Genomic DNA, 23,455 nt, shown 5'->3' with positions numbered 1-23,455 from the left:
TCTCTCCATCCTTCGCTGAAGACCACAACACGCAGTTTAAGCAGCGGCCAGTTTCCCAAAATGAACAGATTCAGCCGAGGACCAGAGTGTGATGGAGACACAGAGCGCTGACAGGTGAATGAATGAATGAATGAGTTTATTAACTAAACCTATCCCTGAGATGTGATCTGAACTGAGCCCTTCGTCTACTGACACCACACACAAGAGCGAGGGAGAGAATGAGAGAGAGAAAACAAGAGAAGGGGAATGAGAGACAAAACGAGAGAATGAGGAGAAGGAGAATAAGAGAGAGAGAATGAGAAGAGGAACGAGAGAAAGAAAACAAGAGAGAACATGAGAGAGAAAAGAGAATGAGAGAGAAAATGAGAAAAGAAGAGAATTAGGAGAGAGAACAAGAGAAGGAGAATGAGAGAACGAGAGAAAACAACAAGAGAATGAGAAGAGGAATGAGAGAAAGAACGAGAGAGAAGAGAATGAGGAGAATTAGAGAGAGAAAATGAGAAGAGAAGAGAATTAGGAGAGAGAACAAGAGAAGGAGAATGAGAGAACGAGAGAAAACAACAAGAGAATGAGAAGAGGAATGAGAGAAAGAACGAGAGAGAAGAGAATGAGGAGAATTAGAGAGAGAAAATGAGAAAAGAAGAGAATTAGGAGAGAGAACAAGAGAAGGAGAATGAGGAGAACGAGAGAAATAAATGAGAGAATGAGGAGAACGAGAGAGAGAAAACAACAAGAGAATGAGAAGGGGAACGAGAGAAAAACGAGGAGAACAAGAGAAAGAAAAAAAAAACCAGGCAGCGGTGTAATACAGTTAGAGTCACGTTTATTTACAGCAGAATCCCGACTGAATGGGGGAGAGGCGGAGGGGGAGGGACGGGGGGAGGTTACAGGAGTTGAAATGTTCCGGGGACAGCTCCGTCAGGATCCTCAGGTTTGTCACTACACAGTTCTTTAATTTAGGTTTGTGTCTTTTGCTCCAGATTTGTACAGAATCCTTTCAGCTGCAGTCTGTGAAGACGCCGACAGTCAGAGCTCAGCGCTCTCTGCTGGCAGGGGGTGGGGGATGAGGAGGAGAGGAAAATGAAGTCGAAAATAAATCTACAGCACTGAGTGAAAAAAAATACAGAGGGGGGAACAACCAACAAAGAAAAAAACAAAAAACAAAAACACACCCAAAAAGAAAAGAGGAAGTCTGCCATAAAAAATGTCACCTTTTTTTGGGTTTTATTCTCAATGTAAATCTCCTCGACTCGTTATTATTCTCTTTTCTCGTAGATGTCCGTTGAGCACGGCTGGATGGGGGGCGGGGCCGGGGCGATGAGAAGGGGATTGTGGGTAAACCGACGTCTGTAAATCTCCAGGCCGCGTTAACGTCCTGCAGCCGGATGAGAACAAACCGAATAAAAACAGAAGGCGACGTTCCCGCGGCTGGTTTCGTTTAGGTCCTTTCGCCTTTGTTTGTGCGAGAAGCCGAAAAACACCCGGATTCTGTGCGTCCTCTCGCCTCGCCTCCCGTTACACGTTTTCATTTGATTTATTTTTTTAATTTCATTTGTGCGACTGTTCCTTCCTTCTTTCTTTCGACCCTGCGTCTGCGTCCACCGCTGCTCCAGAGTCCCGACGCCGCGGAGACGCAGCAGTGTGAGGAAATACACACCGATACACTTCACAGGCAAGGCCACACGACTCAGAGTAAAAAAACAAAACAAAAATAATAATAATAATAATTAGGAGAAACAACAGGATTAAAAAAAAATCAACAAAAATTAGACAAAACCTCAGACGAATAAAACCTGCAAACATTTTTTTTCCCGTCACACACACACACACACACACCTTTCAGTTCCAGTCTTTTTAATAGCTACAGATATAATAATAATAATAATAATAATAATAGTGTGGGGAAGAAATAACCGCCAAAACAACAATAAAATACAGAAACAAAGGACTAGATTTTTGTGACATCACAAAGGTCCAGACCACCAGGTCTTAAAGGGACACTCCAACACTTTCCAGCTGTTTCCCGTAGAGTGTTGGGTGAACATCAGAGAATAACGTGAATGTGTCTGTGTCGACGAGAGAGCCCCATGTTTTGAGTAGAGCATCTTTGTTTACTCTCACCCTCAGCTACAGGAGTAGCTCTTTATATATGACACGGTGAAAAGGGGCGTGTACAAACGTCTGGACGCTCGTGCTCCGAGTCAGATCCCTGTCAGAGTGTCCCTTTAAGGGTCCATAAAAATCCTTGCGTGAATGCTCTGACCACATTTTACTGAGGTAATGCCATATGTTAAAGCACAGACACACACACACTCTTCCGTACTGAAGCCCTATCTCAGTGCTGGCTCTAAAGGCGTGCCACCACTCGTTCCCTTCCTGTTAGTAACCTGTGCCATGTAGAAGGGTAAAGTACACCAAAGGCCAGAGCAAAAGTGCGACTGACTGACTTTCAGCGTCTGAATGAAGCTTTGAACTCGTACAAACCATAATATGAGGGCAGAGGGGATGAAACAAAAGAATAAACTAACCAAAAGCTTATTTCCCATCAGCCCCTGCCAGCCACACCCCCCCCCCCCACCCACAACTAAAAGCAACAAAAGGTGGGGAAACAAAAAGAAAACCACAATTCCTCCACAAAGAAAACCCCAAACACACACTCATTCACACTCACACGCTTCGTAACTGTTCACACTCGCACCCCAACATGATAATCCTAATACGTGTGTACACTTATATACATAGAGCTGTGTGCCCCTTTCGCCAAAAGGCAAAGGGCACACTCAAATTTTATAGCGTATCATTTCTGTATATGCCAAGAATAAAATCTTTCTAAATAAAATACATGTTTCTGCAAAGAGGAGGAGGAGGAGGGGAGGGTGTGGGGTCTTCGGGGGAGGAATAACATTTTTTTTTAATCCCCCTTTAGTTGACAAGGGTTGGAGAAACAGCCCTGGGGCCATTGAATGGAGGGGGTGTGTTTAAGAGGCTGGGGAAGGGAGCGAAGTTAGGGAGCGTCTGTGGCCTCGTGTGCTGGTCCCTACTGGGGTCATCACTGTCCGGAGCCGAGAAATGCCCGGCTTTTTGTCCATGGTTCAAGAAAAACAACCAAAAAAATAAGTTTTGAACACACCAAGATAATTCTCGCAGTCCGTAGATCCATAACGATGCCATACAGGGAAGAAGGGAACGAGGAGAGAGAGAGAGGGGGGAAAAAAAAGAGGGAAAAATAAATTTCCCAGGGCTCAAAGGAGCGCCAGTTGTGTCCCATAAACACGTCCATTATGGAGTGGCTTTCAGTCCAATGGGGAAAAAAAGGAGAGAGAGAGAGAGAGAGATGGAATGAGTAAAGAAAGAGGAGGTAGAGGGGAGCGATTTAACAGAGGAAATGAGAGAACAGGAAAGGGAAAAATGTGGCAGAGAGTGGATGGAAAAATAAAGTGAAGTAGAATCCGTCTGGCAGTGAAGTCCACGAGCCTCTTCTCTTCATCTGAACGACCGAAGAATGAATAATGTGAAGACGAGTGTGGCTCCTCTCCTCCGCTCTCTCTCTCTCTCTCGGGTGAGGTGGGTGGGTGGGGGGGCTGCCTGATTGCTGGTCTGGAGTTGGCAGGGGGAGGGCATCATACCTCTAGGAACCGGGAGCTGCTGGACTTGGCGTGGAAAGGTTCGGACCACATGCGCCGCAGGTCCCCCTGAGAAAATGCAAATACGTGATCAGGTACATTAATAACAAACAGGAGTCCAGGTGGTTGTTAGGCTGTGACCGGGTGGTCGCTAAGGTGCTGCTAGCCTTGTGATAAAGCTTATTAATATCAAGACAACTCTGTTTTAATCACTGAAAGCCATTCATATGCTCCTTGCAATAACTCGTCGACATCCTCGTTCATGAAAAGGCAGTTGTGGAGGCTAAAGCCTGTAGCATGCTTTTATTACACAAATGTATACGTTCCTGTTCAAACCAAAGCTGCGTCTGGAATCACTCCCTATTACTGAAACAGGGCTCTACACAATGGTACTTTACACGCCATAAGATTTCTAACACTTCAAAATGGCTGACACCATGTAGGTTGACTACTGAATACCCATAACACATCAGAAAACGTTTGTGTACCGACATCGTACACTAGAACGCTCAATGCTGCCTTAAAAATAAAATAAAATCCCAGAGCGGCAGGAATACAGAGGGAAGTTTAATCTGTAAATAAGAACGCTCATATCAGTGAGAACTGAGGGTGGGATTTTGAGATGTCACACAAATATCCCTCACCTTTTTTAACGAACTCTCCTAAAGTTTGCAAATGCAATTAGAAGAATCAATTAGAATCACTTTATTGGCCACTGGGCTTGCACTCAGAGGGATTTGTTCTCCGCGTTTAACCCAATCCGTGAAGTGAAACACACACACACACACACACACACACTCTAGGGGGCAGTGAGCACACATACACAGAGCAGTGGGCTGAAATACACTGAGCAATGGCAAGCAATGCATTTCTTTTATTTTTTCAACATTTTAATGTAAGGTTTTCATTCATTCATTATCTGTAACCCTTATCCAGTTCAGGGTCGTGGTGGGTCCAGAGCCTACCTGGAATCATTGGGCGCAAGGGGGGAACACACCCTGGAGGCGGCGCTAGTCCTTCACAGGGCAACACACACACACACTTTTGAGTCGCCAATCCACCTACCAACGTGTGTTTTTGGACTGTGGGAGGAAACCGGAGCACCCGGAGGAAACCCACGCAGACACAGGGAGAACACACCACACTCCTCACAGACAGTCACTTGGAGGAAACCCACACAGACACAGGGAGAACACACCACACTCCTCACAGACAGTCACCCGGAGGAAACCCACGCAGACACAGGGAGAACACACCACACTCCTCACAGACAGTCACCCGAAGGAAACCCACGCAGACACAGGGAGAACACACCACACTCCTCACAGACAGTCACCCGGAGGAAACCCACGCAGACACAGAGAGAACACACCACACTCCTCACAGACAGTCACCCGGAGGAAACCCACGCAGACACAGAGAGAACACACCACACTCCTCACAGACAGTCACCCGGAGGAAACCCACGCAGACACAGGGAGAACACACCACACTCCTCACAGACAGTCACCCGGAGGAAACCCACGCAGACACAGGGAGAACACACCACACTCCTCACAGACAGTCACCCGGAGCGGGAATCGAACCCACAACCTCCAGGCCCCTGGAGCTGTGTGACTGCGACACTACCTGCTGCGCCACCGTGCCGCCCCAATGTAATGTTTTTAAAGACAATTTTATAAGCAGCTGATGGCAGAGTCATAATTAGTAATTAGAATCATAAATTCAGATCAGAACTAGTTTTGCTGGAACACTTTAATAATTAAAATAAACAAAAATGCCTCAGGTGCCTCTACACCTGTTCAGACCTGTTCAAATATGAAAAAGATACACTTCCAGTAAATTAACTGGGTCTGAGGAAGTGTCCAGGCAGCTGTGGGGTCTCCTTAGGGGCCTGATAACAACAAAAATAAAACCCCACACCCTGCCTCCTTTTACAGGAACGAGGAGAGCTTTCTGTTGACGATGACCAGGGCTGTAAACGTCTGACGTAACATCAGACTGAGGAGATTATTTTTCCTAAAATAACATTTCAATGTTCTCATATTTCACCATGACTCCGATTCCAGAGGATGACTTCCCACCAGGGGTCACCAGCCCTGCTCCTGGAGGTCCACCTTCAGATCAGAGACCGAAGTCTACAGACATCTGGATGGTCTTAATCGATACTGTTTTGCTGGTTTCCTAAATCTGTTTGTACACCGTGTGTCTCACCACTGCCACATTCCCTACAGACTCTCAAAGATAGAGACGTACTACAGCTCTACAGTAAAGACTTTCTGTAAATACACCTGCAACGTGAGACCAAAACCTCAGACACTGACAGAACTCTGTTGCATTTGTTTCAGAGCATGATTCCTGTGCTGTGAAATGAGCAGTACCTTCAGGTAGGCCATGGTGAGCAGAGGCAACAGGGTAAAGGGCACCAGGTAGAGCAGAGCAGGCTGAGCCGCACGGTGAATCCGAGACGCCACAGTCGCAGTCAACAGACCTGAGAGAGACAGATAGAGAGATTAATGTACTGTCTACAGTACCAGGATCCAACCCCTAATGCGACCACCGTCTGATGGCAGTCTGTGGAAGGCTACAGCCCACTCCTCTTCTCCCACGAAGCCCACAGCACAGAGCAACAAAGAGTTGTGACCTGCGGCCAGACCCTCCCAGAGCACTCTTTTCACGGTCATGTTTCTGACCACAAGACCTCAGTCGACTTGACAGTGATTGCTGTGGAGTTCAGTACGCACTAATTCTGTAATTACAGAGATACGGACTGCAATAACAACAACAACAACAACAAAAATAGGACACGCAGACTTTATGGTTTTGAAAATTAAACGTGACGAGTTCAGACATTAAGAGAGGGGGCACCAAGTGCTTGATTTGAGACAATTACATTTAGCTGAAAGCCCTTTCAGAATAGGATTAAATCTACATAGGGTCCTGGAGTCATTCTTTTATGTTTTGACAGGCACTTCCCACCTCGCGTTTGGATATAATAGGAGTCTGGGCGCTGCTGCGCACCGTATTTAGCCTTTTGAGCACACGTAGATACTCAGAAAAATACATTTTCAGAGCAGCGAAACAATACAAAGATATAAGAGCCACGAAACCAGTTCCTTTGTGTAGGTGTTAATATAATTTGGGAACTAGAAACTTTTAGCATCAAAGTCATTCTTTATTCATAAAAATCACATTCAATAATTTCACATAAAATTTAAAAAAATATGAAATAAAACGTAGCACAGAAAGTAAGGAAATTTGTGTTTGTAGATTATTTCTTTGTTGTAACAATGCTTCATGGCAATAATAAATCTGTTAATTCCCCTTTTAAAAATGGTGCCACACTTGTGGGAGGAGCCGTAGAGCTGAGTATGTGGGTTGCTCCAATCAACAATTTGCCAAATCCTCTTTGTCTTTTGTCACACCAGGTGCAAGGCCACTGAACACTTCAGAAACACAGTTCAGACCTGCTGACTGACTGACGGGGGATGGGCGATACGATCCTAAAATAACGTCAAGATATTTCAGGGTATTTTTTGCGATAACGATTTTGTTGGCAGCCTGACAAACTTTGGAAAAATAATTAATTACAATCAAGAACATAATATTACAACAAATTAAATGCTCAAATAATATCGTAGAATATAAGTAATAGTTTCAGACATTAAAATGAAGCAATAGAAATGTTACGTAACTAAGTTTAGAGCAGGTTAGAGTCTGTGTCGTTTATCTGCTTGGGTTAGAGCTAACACTAACCACAGAGTTCCCCTCATGGCATTTTTGACTTTCCTCGTACACTGATGCTTCTGCTTGAGGCGATGAACCAGATTAATTGTGTTTCCCCCTTTTGTTGTTAGATGCTTCTTACTTTCGTTTATTACATAATCAAACCCCCTCCACACGATGAAATTGCTCGTGTGCCGAAATGACCTTCCTAATGAACATACACCATACGTGTAACTGCACAATAAACAAGTCTAAATATCTCTGTATTACCAGGAAATGGATTTTTTAATCGTGTTAAAATGTATAACAATAATACTGCGATATGGCACAGCCCGACTGACTGATCATTTCATTGCCACTGCACAACGTACCTACTCGAGTACCCTAGTCTTTCCCACCCCACTACACCAGCCCCCTGCAGCTCACCCTTGGTCAAGAGTCTCATCAAATCCCCCGGTTCACTCACCCACAAAGTATCCGATGAGGGTGCAATGGAAGTAAGAGACTCGCTGCATGCGTCCCGACATGTTCGCCGGCCCCGGCGCCTCTCCGCTCGCCTGCTTCTTGTAGTTATCGTAGCGGAGCACGAAGCAGAGCAGCAGGCCGGGCATCACGATGTCCCCGATGCCCAGCATGGAGAAGTGGCTGCCCGTGGAGCTGGGGAACACCAGTTTACCCGGCAGAGAGAGACGGGGCACATCTCGGCCCATACCGGGGCCCAAATGCAGCTTACGGGACAAAACGTCCAGAGGGTTATCGGCCGGCTGCGTGGCCACCTTCACCATCACGTTACTGTTGAAGATGTAGGCCGAGAAGAAGACCTGGAGACAGAAGGAGGAGAAGAGGAGAGTTTTATTCGGCTGGCACTAAAAACACTCGAGTCCTGTTTGATCAGGTCTTTCTCAGGAGAGCGCAGTACACAAACACCCCGTGGAGTTTATTATACATATACAGTCCAAAAACATGGAGGGTAGGTGAACTGGCTTCTCTAATACATGTCATACATGTGAGTGAATGTCTGTTTGTGTGAGTGAACCCGAATATGGATTGGCGCTCTGTCCTGGGTGAGGCCCTAGTGCCCGATGCTGTCCTCCAGGTGGACGGTCGTTCCTGGTCGAGAGGACGCTGTGCGCGATTGGCTGCCGCTTCTCACCAGTGTGTGTGAGTGTGTGTGTGTGTGTGTGTGTGTGTGTGGATTGAGAGTTCTGAGCAGTGTGGATTGTAAAAGCGTCCTTGGGTGTCTAGAAAGGCGCTAAATAAGTGTAATGATAGATAGATAGATAGATAGATAGATAGAGAGAGAGACATAGAAAGATAGAGAGATATAAAGATAGAGAGAGAGATAGAGAGACATAGATAGAAAGATAGAGAGAGAGAGATGGATAGAGACAGAAAGATAGAGATAGAGAGAGAGACATAGATAGACAGAGATAGATAGAAAGATAGAGATAGAGAGAGAGACATAGATAGAGAGAGATAGAGAGAAATAGATATAGAGAGACAGATAGAGAGAGACATAGAAAGATAGAGAGATGGATAGAGAGAAAGATAGAGAGATAGAGAGAGATGGATAGAGCGATAGATAGAAAGATAGACTGAGAGAGAGCTAGAGAGAAAGATAGAGATGGATAGAGGTAGAGAGAGACAAAGATAGACAGAGAAAGATAGACGGAGAGATAGAGAGATAGATAGAGAGAGACAGAAAGAGAGAGATAGAAAGATGGATAGAGAGATAGACAGATAGATGGAGAGAGAGAGATAGATAGAGAGACATAGATAGAAAGATAGATAGAGAGAGATAGAGATGGATAGAGATAGAGAGAGAGAGATAGAGAGAGATAGAAAGATAGATAGAGACAGAAAGATAGAGAGAGATGGATAGAGCGATAGATAGATAGAAAGATAGACGGAGAGATAGAGCTAGAGAGATAGACAGATGGAGAGAGAGAGCTAGATAGATAGATAGATAGAAAGATAGAGAGAGACAGATAGACAGATGGATAGAAAGAGAGATTGATAGAGGTAGAGAGAGACAGAAAGATAGACAGAGAAAGATAGACGGAGAGATAGAGAGATAGATAGATAGACAGATGGAGAGAGAGAGATAGAGAGATAGAGAGATAGACACAGAGAGAGAGAGAGAGAGAGAGAGAGAGAGAGAGAGATACTTTACAATGAAAGTAACCCATTTCCAATATGCAGCCTCCCCATGAAAAGAGTTTATAACATGGTTTTTACTGCTGTCAAAATTAACATTCGAAGTTTAATACAAAAGGTGGTTTTATTTGCGCTGAAATATGTAATAAATATCAGAACTGAGACAGACCGAGACAGACCAGACCCTCCTCCCGTAGCTGAGCTTTACTTTTCTCAACTAAATCATCAAAACTAAACAGATTATTATAATAAAGTCAGGTCATGAACACCACGCTACACTCCTCTCCCTGAAAAAAATACAAGGAACAACTAGCATCATGTTTATGGCTGTGATTATATATATATATATTTGATAGGCACTACTTATAAAAACATAATTGTGTTGATCTCACATTGATTTATATTTTACATTTAAACATCTGTTATAAAAAGCTTCAGTCTTAAAAGGGATGATGTGATTAATTTCAGAATATTGTGCCCTTAATTTGTACGTTTTTATTTATCTTTTCAATCGATCGCCAGCACTAAAGGTTTTATATAATTCGCAAAAACTGCAGCAGGAGCATAAAGCCCGTACAGCGCAGCTCTGGACCCGGCGCGTCGACTGGCCCTGCGGTTTTTAAAGGTGAGTGCTGAGTTCAGCGTGTTCAGACTGACTCTGCTCTGAACAGAAAACAAGGACAGAGCAGTTATACTTTCTCAGGCCCTCTGTCACCTGAGTCAAAACCCGGACACTTCCAGAACGAGGACTAAGAAATATAGGAATACTCCCTCATTGTTCCCCCCCGACCCGAGTGCACAGCAGTGAGGAGCAGAAGCTCTGGATTTAAGTCCCGCCCCCCTACAGAACAACTTTCAAACTTCAGACTTTTCTGTCTGCCGTCTCTGTGTGGGGAGGAGAGGAGTTCAAGTCCCTGTACTTCTTTGGTTCAACATAAACAATGTCCGTCTTACTACTGACCAATCACAGTCGTCGTGGGTGCATCGACACGACACAGTTACATTTCTAGCGAGGCGCGGGTCAGGCTACGGCATAGGGTTGGCTTTGTCACGTTGCCGGTGGTGTAGGTTTGACGCAGAAATATTAATCGGGTCTAATAGCGTGTTGCACTTTGTCACTGTTTCTACCCATTGTTAAATACGCATTAAGATAAAGGAGCACATCAGATTCCGTGTGTTGTTTTCAGTGTGTTCCGTTTTCCTTACCCAGAAAACATCGTAGATCAGCAGGCCAGACAAGAGCAAGCAGGACACCTTCAGACTGGGCAGACGCACGAAGGCGATCATAGCCACACACAGACCCATGGCCAGCGCTACGAAAGAGAACACAGCATTCAGAATAACCCTCAGAGTCCAGACTTTAGAGAGTAACTTTACTCTCATTCTCGGTCACTTCTGAATCACGTCTGTAAACGCAGACTAAAACAACACTGACATCCAGTCTGCAGCGTGTTATTGGGTGCAGGCTCTTCATATTTAAAGTAACTGAATACATTTCGTCTTTATGTGAAACACAGTTCGATCATTCGTCTTCTGTAACCCTTTCATCCTGATTCCAGAATCAACTGGGTCGATGCAGGAACACACCCTGGACAGTACAGCAATCAATCACAGGGAATCACACACTCACACACAGTCACTCACACACACTCACAATCACCCAGTCTCACTCTCTCACCGTCACACACACACACACACACGTACTCACTCTTTCTCTCTCTCTCTCACTCACCCAGTCACTCACACACACATGTACTCTCTCTCACTCTCACACACACACTCACCCAGACACATGTACTCACTCTCTCTCACACACACGCACCAAGTCTCACTCTCACACACACTCACCCAGTCACATGTACTCATTCTCTCTCTCACACACACACACACACAGTCTCACTCACTCACACAGACCCAGTCTCTCACACACACACACACACTCACCCAGTCACTCACACACACATGTACTCTCTCTCACTCTCACACACACTCACCCAGTCACATGTACTCACTCTCTCTCTCACACACACACACACAGTCTCACTCACTCACTCACACAGACCCAGTCTCTCTCACACACACACACACTCACCCAGTCACTCACACACATACACACTCTCTCACACACACACACTCACCCAGTCACTCACACACACTCACAATCACCCAGTCTCACTCTCTCACCGTCACACACACACACGTACTCACTCTTTCTCTCTCTCTCTCTCTCTCACTCACCCAGTCACTCACACACACATGTACTCTCTCTCACACACACACACACACGTACTCGCTCTCTCTCTCACACACACACACACACCAATCTCACTCTCACACACACTCACCCAGTCTGCACTCACCCAGACACATGTACTCACTCTCTCTCTCTCACACACACACACACACACAGACAGTCTCACTCACACAGTCTCACACACACACACACACACACAGACCCAGTCTCTCACACACACACACTCACCCAGTCACTCACACACACACTCTCTCTCACAAACACACACTCACAATAACCCAGTCTCACTCTCTCACCGTCACACACGTACTCACTCTCTCTCTCTCTCTCTCACTCACCCAGTCACTCACACACACATGTACTCTCTCTCACACACACACATACTCGCTCTCTCTCTCTCTCACACACACACACCAAGTCTCACTCTCACACACACTCACCCAGTCTCACTCTCACACTCACCCAGACACATGTACTCACTCTCTCTCTCACACACACACACACACACACACACACACACACACACACACAGACAGTCTCACTCACACAGTCTCACACACACACACAGACCCAGTCTCTCACACACACACACACACACTCACAATCACCCAGTCTCACTCTCTCACCGTCACACACACACGTACTCACTCTTTCTCTCTCTCTCTCACTCACCCAGTCACTCACACACACATGTACTCTCTCTCTCACACACACACACACACACTCACCCAGTCTCACTCACACACACCAAGTCTCACTCCCGCACAGTCACACACACACACACACGTACTCCCTCTCTCTCTCTCACACACACCAAGTCTCACTCTCACACACACTCACCCAGTCTCACTCTCACACTCACCCAGACACATTTACTCACTCTCTCTCACACACACACACACCCAGTCTCACTCACTCACACACAGTCTCACACACACACACAGACCCAGTCTCTCTCTCTCACACACACACACACACTCACCCAGTCACTCACACACACACTCTCTCTCACACACACACAAACACACACTCACCCAGTCACTCACACACACACACTCTCTCACACACACAAACACACACTCACCCAGTCACTCACTTACACACCCAGTCTCACTCCCTCACAGTCACACACACACACACACTCACAGTCTCTCACACACACTCTCACTCAGTCTCTCACACGCACACACTCACCCACTTACACACCCAGTCTTACTCCCTCACAGTCACACACACACTCTCTCTCACACTCACCCAGTCTCACTCCCTCACAGTCACACACACACACACACACTCTCTCTCACACTCACCCAGTCTCACTCCCTCACAGTCACACACACACTCTCTCTCACACTCACCCAGTCTCACTCTCACACACACACTCACCCAAACACATGTACTCACTCTCTCACACACACACACTCACACACACAGCCAGTCTCACTCTCACACAGTCTCACTCACTCACACCCAGTCTCTCTCTCAGTCTTACACACACACACACTCTCTCTCTCTCACACACACAAACACACTCACCCGGTCATTCACACACACTGAATAATGTTAGTGCAGTTTCGCTTTAAAGACCAAACCCCTGAGAAGCTGTAGCAGACGTTAGAAGGAAAAACACTGGACTGTGCTGAGGACAAAACACACAGTCCCCCCCTGTTTCTGATAAATTACCGTCCATGAGCAGCCAGTGTCCTGTGAGCACCCAGATGAGGACGAGCATCACTGAGAGGGAGAAGGAGAGGAGCTCGGCCAGAGTGAAGCGCCCACAGCAGCCAAACGAAATCCTGCGCACAGAACACACCGAGACTGAGATATACACACATCATACTGTTCACTAACAGAGACTACATTTACCCTGTCCCTCTCATACACTCACACAGCCTCCCCCTCGCCGTGATTCGCTCGTACAGTTGTGTAAAGGGTTTTGTGTCGCTGTGTGTTTCTCTCAGCACGTGACAAACTCTAGCATCATTAAGGCATCCTTCGACTAAACTAGACTTCCATCATTTACTAAAGCAGTACACAGAGATTAGTCAGGACTCACTTGTTCTGTGGAGAGCAGGGCCTGGTGAGATACTGGCACATCGGCAACAGGAGGAATGCAAATGCAATGGTCGCCAAAACTAGAGCGAGAAATTTAAGGAAATTTAAACAGTGGCATCCTGATGTCTGAGAACAAGGTGTGCAGGAGAAATAAATGTGAAAGACACTTGTGTGTGTGTGTGTGTGTGTGTGTGTGTGTGTGTATACATACCCGCTGTGCAGATGGTGAAGACCACTTGAACAGAGTCGAAGAAGAAGAACATGACGAGCAGAGAGACAGAGGCTCCAATCGGGAGGAAGAGAGCCTGCGTCGAGTCTATGGTCTGAATACCTGGGGGGAGGGGACACAAAGACAAACACCGCTGACTGGAATTGTCTGGCTTTGGTCAAAACATAAACCTGCGTTAATGCAGCGCAGTGATTGGACAGACTCAAACGAGGGGGCGGGGCGATTCTAAAGATGATAAAGGCTTGTTTTATTAAACTGGAAATGCACTGAAGAGAGGATTTCTTCCATAAACGCATCTCTTTGTAATAACTCGTACGTGCCCAGTTTTGCAGATATTTGTTTTTAGTTACGAGGGAGAGAATGAATTAAGAACTCACTGTTGTTTGAGTTACTGTTGTTGAAGGAGCCTGTGGCGGTGGGATTTCCATCCTTGTCCTTCTCCTGGTTCTCACAGTCCATGTTTAACGATCTGAGGACACACACACACAGAGTTCAGTTGTTAAAACTTACAGACCTGTCGTGTTTCCTAAAACAAGATTTCTTTTAAGCCCAGTACACACCGCGATAACGGCGATCTTACACCAACCAACACGTAATTTCACACTGTACGAGCTGCAGCTTCAGACGCTCCACGCTCTCCCGTGAGCTGCAGCACGCTACAGATTCTATAGCAGTAATCTCTGAGAGAGTACACTGTCATTAAAAACTGTGGTGGATCTTACTTTCAGAAGACGACTAAAGATCCTCGCAGCTGTCGCTGGTCTCAGAGGCAGCAGGTCTCCGGCCACATCACACCAAACACCAGTGCCTACACTCTCAGGACGACTGCTGCGTAGCGTATTCCCACATTCAGCTTAAGATAACTGTAATCTACAAATCAGGACAGCGCAGCACCCAGCTCTTCAGCTCTCCTCCCGCTGGACATCACTGATTTGGGCTTAAAAGTATCTGGTAGAGGAAGTCTGCTTTGTGAAATGTAGGTCCAGAGACACGCGCTGCTGTAGCTGTGGTTTGACTGGTGTTTACGCTTGAGCTAATGTTACCAGGGTTCTTCACTCCCTAAAGTCAGCACCAGTCACAACGCAAGCATTCACCAGAAAAAAAAACGCTTCCGTTGATTATCATCAGAGAGAAAAAGCTCTCTGTCTTTACTGTTGTACCTTTCTGTGATAATCCGTGTCTCACCGGCACTGAGCAACTCAAACGTCACATACACAGCTTCAGAAAGAAGCAAGCGCCTTAAAAGTAAAGTGACCACAAATGTAATCTAACAACGTAGAAGGATTTTCACCCTGCAACCCGGGTTTTCCCAAAGAGGAAGTGGAGAGAGGAAGTGAGTGGGGTTCGGCTGTGATTAACCACCTGTGCACAGCTACTGCCCGGTTTATGCCCACACCACAACACGCCGCAATAAAATCACCAAACGCTGACGTGCTGTAATATTACACACGTTTAACGACACAGGCAAAATATCTCACTAAAACGTCTAGCGCTGCATGGTGCTGGGAGAAAGAAAATGACATGGTATTTCAGCATTATATACTGTGACCATGAGTCAATCACCCAACATTTCAGTGACGTTACTGAAGCACGCTCCACACTGTAAATAAGGGGCTGCTCTGTGAATGGAGGAGGTTGTGTAAAGAAGAGATACAGGAGATTACAGTAAGCAGCGTCTCTGCACTCAGCATTAAACTGAGAAAGCTTTAAAATCACATTAGAGAATTAACACGAGGGACACGGGTCATTTAACGTGTTATTTTCACCATTCACACCTGCTCCAGGGGTCATTTTTATTATAAACACTGAGCAAATAGAAAAGTGCAATTGTACAGGAGTGTGTCGCTCACCGCTCAGTTTCCAGGTTCTGAGTAAAATGAATGACACTGGGCAGATGTAATCATTCTGCTGTAAACCTCTCGTGGTGAATGATGCTGTATACAATTATTGAAGGCCACGTCCATTTGGATACGTTTATTTTTAAAAACAGAGGCTTTTGTCTATTTTCCTCCCATTCATTTTTATTCATTTTATTTTGCAGCCCTTCTATTGGTCCGTTCCTCACAAACCTTTTTTACAAAGTGTGTATAGTTGTGTATGTGTGTGTGTGTGTGTGTGTATATATAGTGTGTGTGTTTGTGTGTGTGTATATAGTGTGTGTGTATAGTGTGTGTGTAGTGTGTGTGTGTGTGTATATAGTGTGTGTGTGTATATAGTGGTGTGTATAGTGCGAGTGTGTGTGTATAGTGCGAGTGTGTGTGTGTGTATATAGTGGTGTGTATAGTTGTGTGTATATAGTGGTGTGTGTGTGTGCATAGTGTGTGTATGTATAGTGTGTGTGTGTGTGCAGTGTGTGTGTGTATAGTGTGTGTGTGTATTGTGTGTATGGGTATACTGTGTGTGTGTGTATAGAGTGTAGTGTGTGTGTGTGTGTGTATATATATATAGTGTGTGTGTGTGTATAATTAAGTAAACTTAATTATACAAAAGATCCATTGTTCTCAGCCCAGACTGAACTCCTCATATCCCTTAATGTAAGAACTAGCAAACATTCCCTAAACGTCCTGCAGCACGACTGCGTTTAACATTTCACATTTATGACTCATGAAAACAACCCCTAAAACTGACCTGAAGCTGCCGTAGACGATGAGCAGGATGGAGATGAGGAAGGTGGACACCTGGCTGGAGTCGACGAGGGAGTACGCCCTGGAAAGAAGAAGAAGAAGAAGAAGAAGAAGAGAAATCAGAAAGAGGAAAAAGACTTGACCCAACCACTGCTCCAGCCAGCGGTGACTAAACCCTGATTAACAGCCGGGGCCTGCTTCCCAGGAGAACAGTAACACGTAGGGAGGAAAAAAAAAAAAGCCTTTTAGGTAACAGCTTCCATTTGTGTCCAGATCCCTTTAAACTGTCACTGACGTTCGGTTTGCCATTTCTGGAAATCGTAACATTTGAAATAAACTCCGTAAAGAGGAACACCCCTTCAGATATTCCATTAAAATGGGAACAATCTGGAATCTGGAGGCCACCAACCCACACACTGTGAAACAAGTCTACTGGCATTTGCGCTGCACTTTAGACATAAAAGGGCAGTGTTCTGTAAAACTGCTCGGTGACGCCGGTTGTAAAAATGCAGTACAAATAAAAGTAGATTGAAAGTCAAGCATCACTCAACACAGACGTGAACTCGACTGAACACATTCCTGAACCGACACGTCACTGGCTTTTCTGACCAACACCAACACGTTCGCCGTGGGCAACCCTCGCATTATTTAACCCCACAAACACTCAGTCAGAGCACATGAACTCACAGTCTGGCGATAAACAGAAGAAACCAAACCAGGAAATGGTGAAGACCCACGGTCCACTCTCTCAACACTTCTCTGAGCAGTTCGCTGTGATGCTGATGTCTGTAAACAGTCGAAACCTCACCGCGGAGCAGGTGAACGCAGACTCAGCTCGTTCCTGCTCCTTTATGCCGTAAAATGTCTGTTTCCAAATGTGTATCGGCTGTAGAAGGATGTAGAAGTTCCCTGTGTTATGATCTTCCTGGTCCTCGTAAACATGTACACAGGTGTGTCTTCCTCTTCTGTCCCAATGTGCTGTAACATGGCAATTCCCCAGGATCAATAAACTTCATTAGCACTAGGCTGTGGATCCTCTGGAGCGATGGCGCTCCATCCTCAATACCCTAGGGGTGAGTGGGAGTGGTGTTTGTGATCCAGTACTAATCACCCAACATCAGCACCTGTCCTCACTCATGTTTCTGTGGATGAATGCAATCTGAGCCTCTCAGTGCTCTTTTTATTTTCTGTTTTCCTGTACAGGCGCTAAAAGGGTAGGAAATGCCATATATATATTATACACCCTATACACACACACACTATATACACACACACGCTCACTATACACACACACACACAATCACTCACTATATACACACACACACAATCACTCACTATATACACACACACACACTATATACACACACACACACACACTCACTATAAACACACACACACACACACACTATATACACACACACTATATACACACACACACACAATCACTCACTATATACACACACACACACTATATACACACACACACACACTCACTATAAACACACACACACACACACACTATATACACACACACACACTATATACACACACACTATATACACACACACACACACTATATATACACACACACACACACTATACACACACACACACACACTATACACACACACACACACACACACTATACACACACACACACACACACACTATATACACACACACACACACACACTATATACACACACACACACACACACACACACTCACACACTATATACACACACATACACACACACTATATATACACACACACTATATACACACACACACACACACTATATACACACACACACACACTATATACACACACACACACACACTATATACACACACTATATATACACACACACACACACACACACTATATACACACACACACTATATACACACACACACTATATACACACACACACTGGTTTCTACTGCCATTTTAGAATGCGTATCTATCGTTTAAATACTCATCCCTGTGTGGTTTGTCTGTGTTTAGATTCACAGCGATCAGTACATCATCTCTTTTTTTGACCAATGCCTGTGGTAATATGTAAATTATTTTCTTGAGGTTTAGACTTAATATCCGCTGTAAAAACAGTTGTTCCATGTTTTGACCATGATGTAGTGAGACTATTTGGTGCTCTTCTTACACCTTGCTGCAGCTGGTAAACACCAACAAACAAAACCACAGCATCGTTAGGCCCTGAACACAGCTGCAGCGCCACGCAACTGGTGTAAAAGTCTACACTGATCGGCACAGGACACGCTGTTAAATGCACTGCTCTGTTGATTGCATCAGTCACTAAAATCAGGAAAGAACTGTGAAAGCTTAAACAAACCTATTAAAGAAACACTATGTAATCTTTTTTTATTTTAAAATGGAAGCTTTAAAAAGACTGTGACGCTTCGTGGACCTGTAACAGGGATAGAGCCATCGTCATCGCTACTCTGGGCTCAGCACCGCAGAACCTGCACTGTGTAACTTTAGGACGAGTGTAAGAAACCACACCTCTTACTCCCCTCAACAATGATTTCAATACAGTGCAAAAAGTGTTTCTTTAAACACACACTTCTCCAGGACTTCAAAACACAGGAGTTCACACTGATGACTACAAGGTGATATTATTAGATATGAGTTAGAGCTATGAGTTATTGGAGATCAGGCTGTTGAACCTGTTAATGCAATGAGATTTTCTCATTAAGACCATGAGAGAATGAGCTCAACAGCTGTAACGCCTAAGAAAAAAACAGCAGTACAATGAGCTTTAGGACATTCAGTGTTTCCCACACACAGATTTGACTCGGGCGCTCCGCCCAGGTGCTGTAACTGCTGCCAAAGTATATCTGATGACTCACTTTGGTGTTTGATTCGTCTGAGAGAACACCACCATCCTCGATCAATCAATGAGTGGAGAACCTCCCCCCCCTCCCCCGGTCCCGGTACGTTAGAGGTTCTGAGGTGTCAGAGTTGTAGACATGGACACAGGAGATGCTTCACCCGATCTGTGCTTTGGAAAAGTATCCACTGTGTTTCTGTAAAATACAGCGAGACTCTCCTGATCTAATCTATTAAAGAGATTATAGACACAGTGATTAGATTAGAGACATTAGAGACACAGTGCTGTGCAAAAGTTTTAGGCACCCTTTTTTTTTTAGCACACATTTTGTTATAGATGTTTATTTTATGAATTCTGCAATTATTGAGTCAGTACAAAATCGTTTTGGATTTACTTTACCAATAATAATAATAATAAAAAAAAAATAATGGTGGCGCAGTCACAGAGCTTGAGGGGCCTGGAGGTTGTGGGTTCGATTCCCGCTCCGGGTGATTTTCTGTGAGGAGTGTGGTGTGTTCTCCCTGTGTCTGCGTGGGTTTCCTCCGGGTGACTGTCTGTGAGGAGTGTGGTGTGTTCTCCCTGTGTCTGCGTGGGTTTCCTCCGGGTGACTGTCTGTGAGGAGTGTGGTGTGTTCTCCCTGTGTCTGCGTGGGTTTCCTCCGGGTGACTGTCTGTGAGGAGTGTGGTGTGTTCTCCCTGTGTCTGCGTGGGTTTCCTCCGGGTGACTGTCTGTGAGGAGTGTGGTGTGTTCTCCCTGTGTCTGCGTGGGTTTCCTCCGGGTGACTGTCTGTGAGGAGTGTGGTGTGTTCTCTCTGTGTCTGCGTGGGTTTCCTCCGGGTGACTGTCTGTGAGGAGTGTGGTGTGTTCTCTCTGTGTCTGCGTGGGTTTCCTCCGGGTGACTGTCTGTGAGGAGTGTGGTGTGTTCTCTCTGTGTCTGCGTGGGTTTCCTCCGGGTGACTGTCTGTGAGGAGTGTGGTGTGTTCTCTCTGTGTCTGCGTGGGTTTCCTCCGGGTGACTGTCTGTGAGGAGTGTGGTGTGTTCTCCCTGTGTCTGCGTGGGTTTCCTCCGGGTGACTGTCTGTGAGGAGTGTGGTGTGTTCTCCCTGTGTCTGCGTGGGTTTCCTCCGGGTGACTGTCTGTGAGGAGTGTGGTGTGTTCTCCCTGTGTCTGCGTGGGTTTCCTCCGGGTGACTGTCTGTGAGGAGTGTGGTGTGTTCTCCCTGTGTCTGCGTGGGTTTCCTCCGGGTGACTGTCTGTGAGGAGTGTGGTGTGTTCTCTCTGTGTCTGCGTGGGTTTCCTCCGGGTGACTGTCTGTGAGGAGTGTGGTGTGTTCTCCCTGTGTCCGCGTGGGTTTCCTCCGGGTGACTGTCTGTGAGGAGTGTGGTGTGTTCTCCCTGTGTCCGCGTGGGTTTCCTCCGGGTGACTGTCTGTGAGGAGTGTGGTGTGTTCTCCCTGTGTCCGCGTGGGTTTCCTCCGGGTGACTGTCTGTGAGGAGTGTGGTGTGTTCTCCCTGTGTCCGCGTGGGTTTCCTCCGGGTGACTGTCTGTGAGGAGTGTGGTGTGTTCTCCCTGTGTCCGCGTGGGTTTCCTCCGGGTGACTGTCTGTGAGGAGTGTAGTGTGTTCTCCCTGTGTCCGCGTGGGTTTCCTCCGGGTTACTGTGTGTGAGGAGTGTAGTGTGTTCTCCCTGTGTCCGCGTGGGTTTCCTCCGGGTGACTGTGAGGAGTGTGGTGTGTTCTCCCTGTGTCCGTGTGGGTTTCCTCCGGGTGACTGTCTGTGAGGAGTGTGGTGTGTTCTCCCTGTGTCTGCATGGGTTTCCTCCGGGTGACTGTCTGTGAGGAGTGTGGTGTGTTCTCCCTGTGTCTGCGTGGGTTTCCTCCAGTCATGTTTGTTCTTGGAAGTTTTTCAGTGGATTTGATACTGTTCGTATCGATCAAAATTAAGAAATATATTGCGATATAAATCTTGGCCGTATCATCCAGCCCTAATTCGCATTCTCTTCAGCCGAGATCAGACGGCTAATATTTTCATGCCTATAATCAGCAGATGGACATTCAAAAATATTTTAAGATGATGAGGGATATTCTCAGTCCGACAGGTCGTCAACGTTAAGTTTTAGCATGAAATGGCAATAAATAATACACACAGGTCTCGATAACAACGTGTTCATCTTTTTGACAAAAAACTACCCCTGCAGTCAGGGAGTCACAGGGAGACGACACACACCAAAATAGAATCAACTTAGTCCTCAGTTCTGCAGGAGGTCCTCTCCCCAGCAGCGTGTTCGTTTAAAGGGACACTCTTCCCCTTCGTCACAGTGGAACACTTCTTAATGGAACATCTCCGCCTGTCTAAACAGCCCGGAGCTGTGTCGAATCAGAACTCCCCAAAACACTGACTGGGTGGTCATGGGTACCACAAACGCACACATGCACCAAACGAGGGATTTTTCATGCGTCCCGTTTAAATTTGGTGTATTATGTGAATTATTATGAACAGGTCTGATTCCCTCCCTGAGCTGTAGAATCCCAGGATTTTAAATCTATAAATGTTTCTCTGAAGAGCAAGATGCAGGGCTGATCACGCAGATGCTGCAGAATATGATGAACAGGCAGAAACGCAGCCAAACCTGAGTCTTCTAGCCGGAGATCCCTGTGTCCAGTGTAAACTGAGAGAGAGCTTTTCAGCCAATGAACAGCGCAAGGGAATTTTATCTTTCTTTCAGCACTAGGCGCATTTTACACCTGATTTCTGTGACATCATGCTTTTTGGGTAAAGACTGACCGCACTTGTCTAACTCTTCCCATGGAGGAGAGGAACGGTACATTATTAAATATGATATAATTAACAAACCATTCCTCAAAGCCACACTTATTTGTCAAATGTACCGAGTGAGTCAAAAGTCACAGGACATCTTTTATTTCTTTGATATGGTTCATGACCACTTTCCCATTGGAGAAACGTGTCCTTGATCCAATATGGCGGCTTTCAAGAAGGTGGCCATTTTCCGGACCTGTGGGAAAACACTTCTGTCCATTTTCATACACACGGCATTGTTTTTCAAGGCAGACAGGACAATGGCAGCTTTAATTAAGTCTATAGCTCAGTCTCTGCGTTGAATACAGGGTTATTATGGGATTAAACAAAAGTCCTAAACTACAGACTACATCCTAAACTTTTTTTTTTGGAGGTCTACATATAAACGTTTGTGTTACTCTACATACACTATGCCCTAAAGTTTGAAGACGCCTCTTGTAATTAATGTATTCAGCTTGTTTGGATGCACCCATTGTGAACACAGGCTTTCAGACAGTGCGTATAATCCCCTGTAGAAATGAATATGAAGAAACCGGAAGCGTTGTAGCAGCCACAGCATAAATGTAAATTCCCAATACGCAGTTCTCTGTGGTGATGCAGCTCCAAGTATCTCTGGGTTTAGTCAGAGAGTTGCTTTCGATCCAGAACTAAATCAGCTCTGGACCTCACTAATGTCTTCTAATGCTTTCAGCGACTGTTCCTTTAAATGATAATGAGCCGCTCGCAGTTCACCCCACCCCCGAGCGCACAGCAGTGAGGAGCAGAAGCTCTTGTTTTCACTTCCTTCTACATTCTCTCTTTCACAGTTTTTACTCAGTGCGCCCATTGTGTCCCTGCGCTCTCACATAAACGCAGGTCCGGCGCTGTGATTGGACAGACTCTGATGAGGGGGCGGGCCATTTCTACCAAATCCTCTTTTTTTCTGATTTAGGCAGCCCATAGAAAACAGACTGGGCGGTCTTGTTTCTCAGTGTGTGGGTTGGTGGGCTCCAGATCCCTACGTTAAGTTGCATGTTCACGGAACAATGGAATTTGTTTCATAATGTTTCCCTCTACACATGTTCTCTTTCAGTTAGAACTACGGCAGGTCCAGGCCTGTTCGCTCACACTAAAGAACTAAAGAGGAC

General features: G+C 45.7%; 1 protein-coding gene across 2 annotated transcripts in view; it reads right to left on the bottom strand.

Annotated features, from left to right (window-relative positions):
• Nucleotides 1-814: 814 nt before the first annotated feature.
• Nucleotides 815-23,455, bottom strand: part of sppl3 (signal peptide peptidase 3) — a 45,085-nt gene continuing 22,444 nt past the window's right edge. For both annotated transcript variants that reach the window (XM_066650176.1, XM_066650177.1), the window contains exons 2-10: nucleotides 16,673-16,750; nucleotides 14,422-14,513; nucleotides 14,027-14,146; nucleotides 13,817-13,895; nucleotides 13,444-13,556; nucleotides 10,713-10,819; nucleotides 7,816-8,170; nucleotides 6,005-6,114; nucleotides 815-3,692 (exon numbers count right to left, since the gene is read on the bottom strand). In XM_066650176.1, coding sequence (XP_066506273.1) covers nucleotides 3,621-3,692; nucleotides 6,005-6,114; nucleotides 7,816-8,170; nucleotides 10,713-10,819; nucleotides 13,444-13,556; nucleotides 13,817-13,895; nucleotides 14,027-14,146; nucleotides 14,422-14,513; nucleotides 16,673-16,750 — 1,126 coding nt within the window. In that variant the 3' untranslated portion in view covers nucleotides 815-3,620. The remainder of the gene's footprint in view (nucleotides 3,693-6,004; nucleotides 6,115-7,815; nucleotides 8,171-10,712; nucleotides 10,820-13,443; nucleotides 13,557-13,816; nucleotides 13,896-14,026; nucleotides 14,147-14,421; nucleotides 14,514-16,672; nucleotides 16,751-23,455) is intronic.

This window comes from Hoplias malabaricus, chromosome 18 (genome assembly GCF_029633855.1).
Source record: "Hoplias malabaricus isolate fHopMal1 chromosome 18, fHopMal1.hap1, whole genome shotgun sequence".
NCBI lineage: Eukaryota > Metazoa > Chordata > Actinopteri > Characiformes > Erythrinidae > Hoplias > Hoplias malabaricus.
This window is presented reverse-complemented; position numbering and strand designations above follow the sequence as displayed.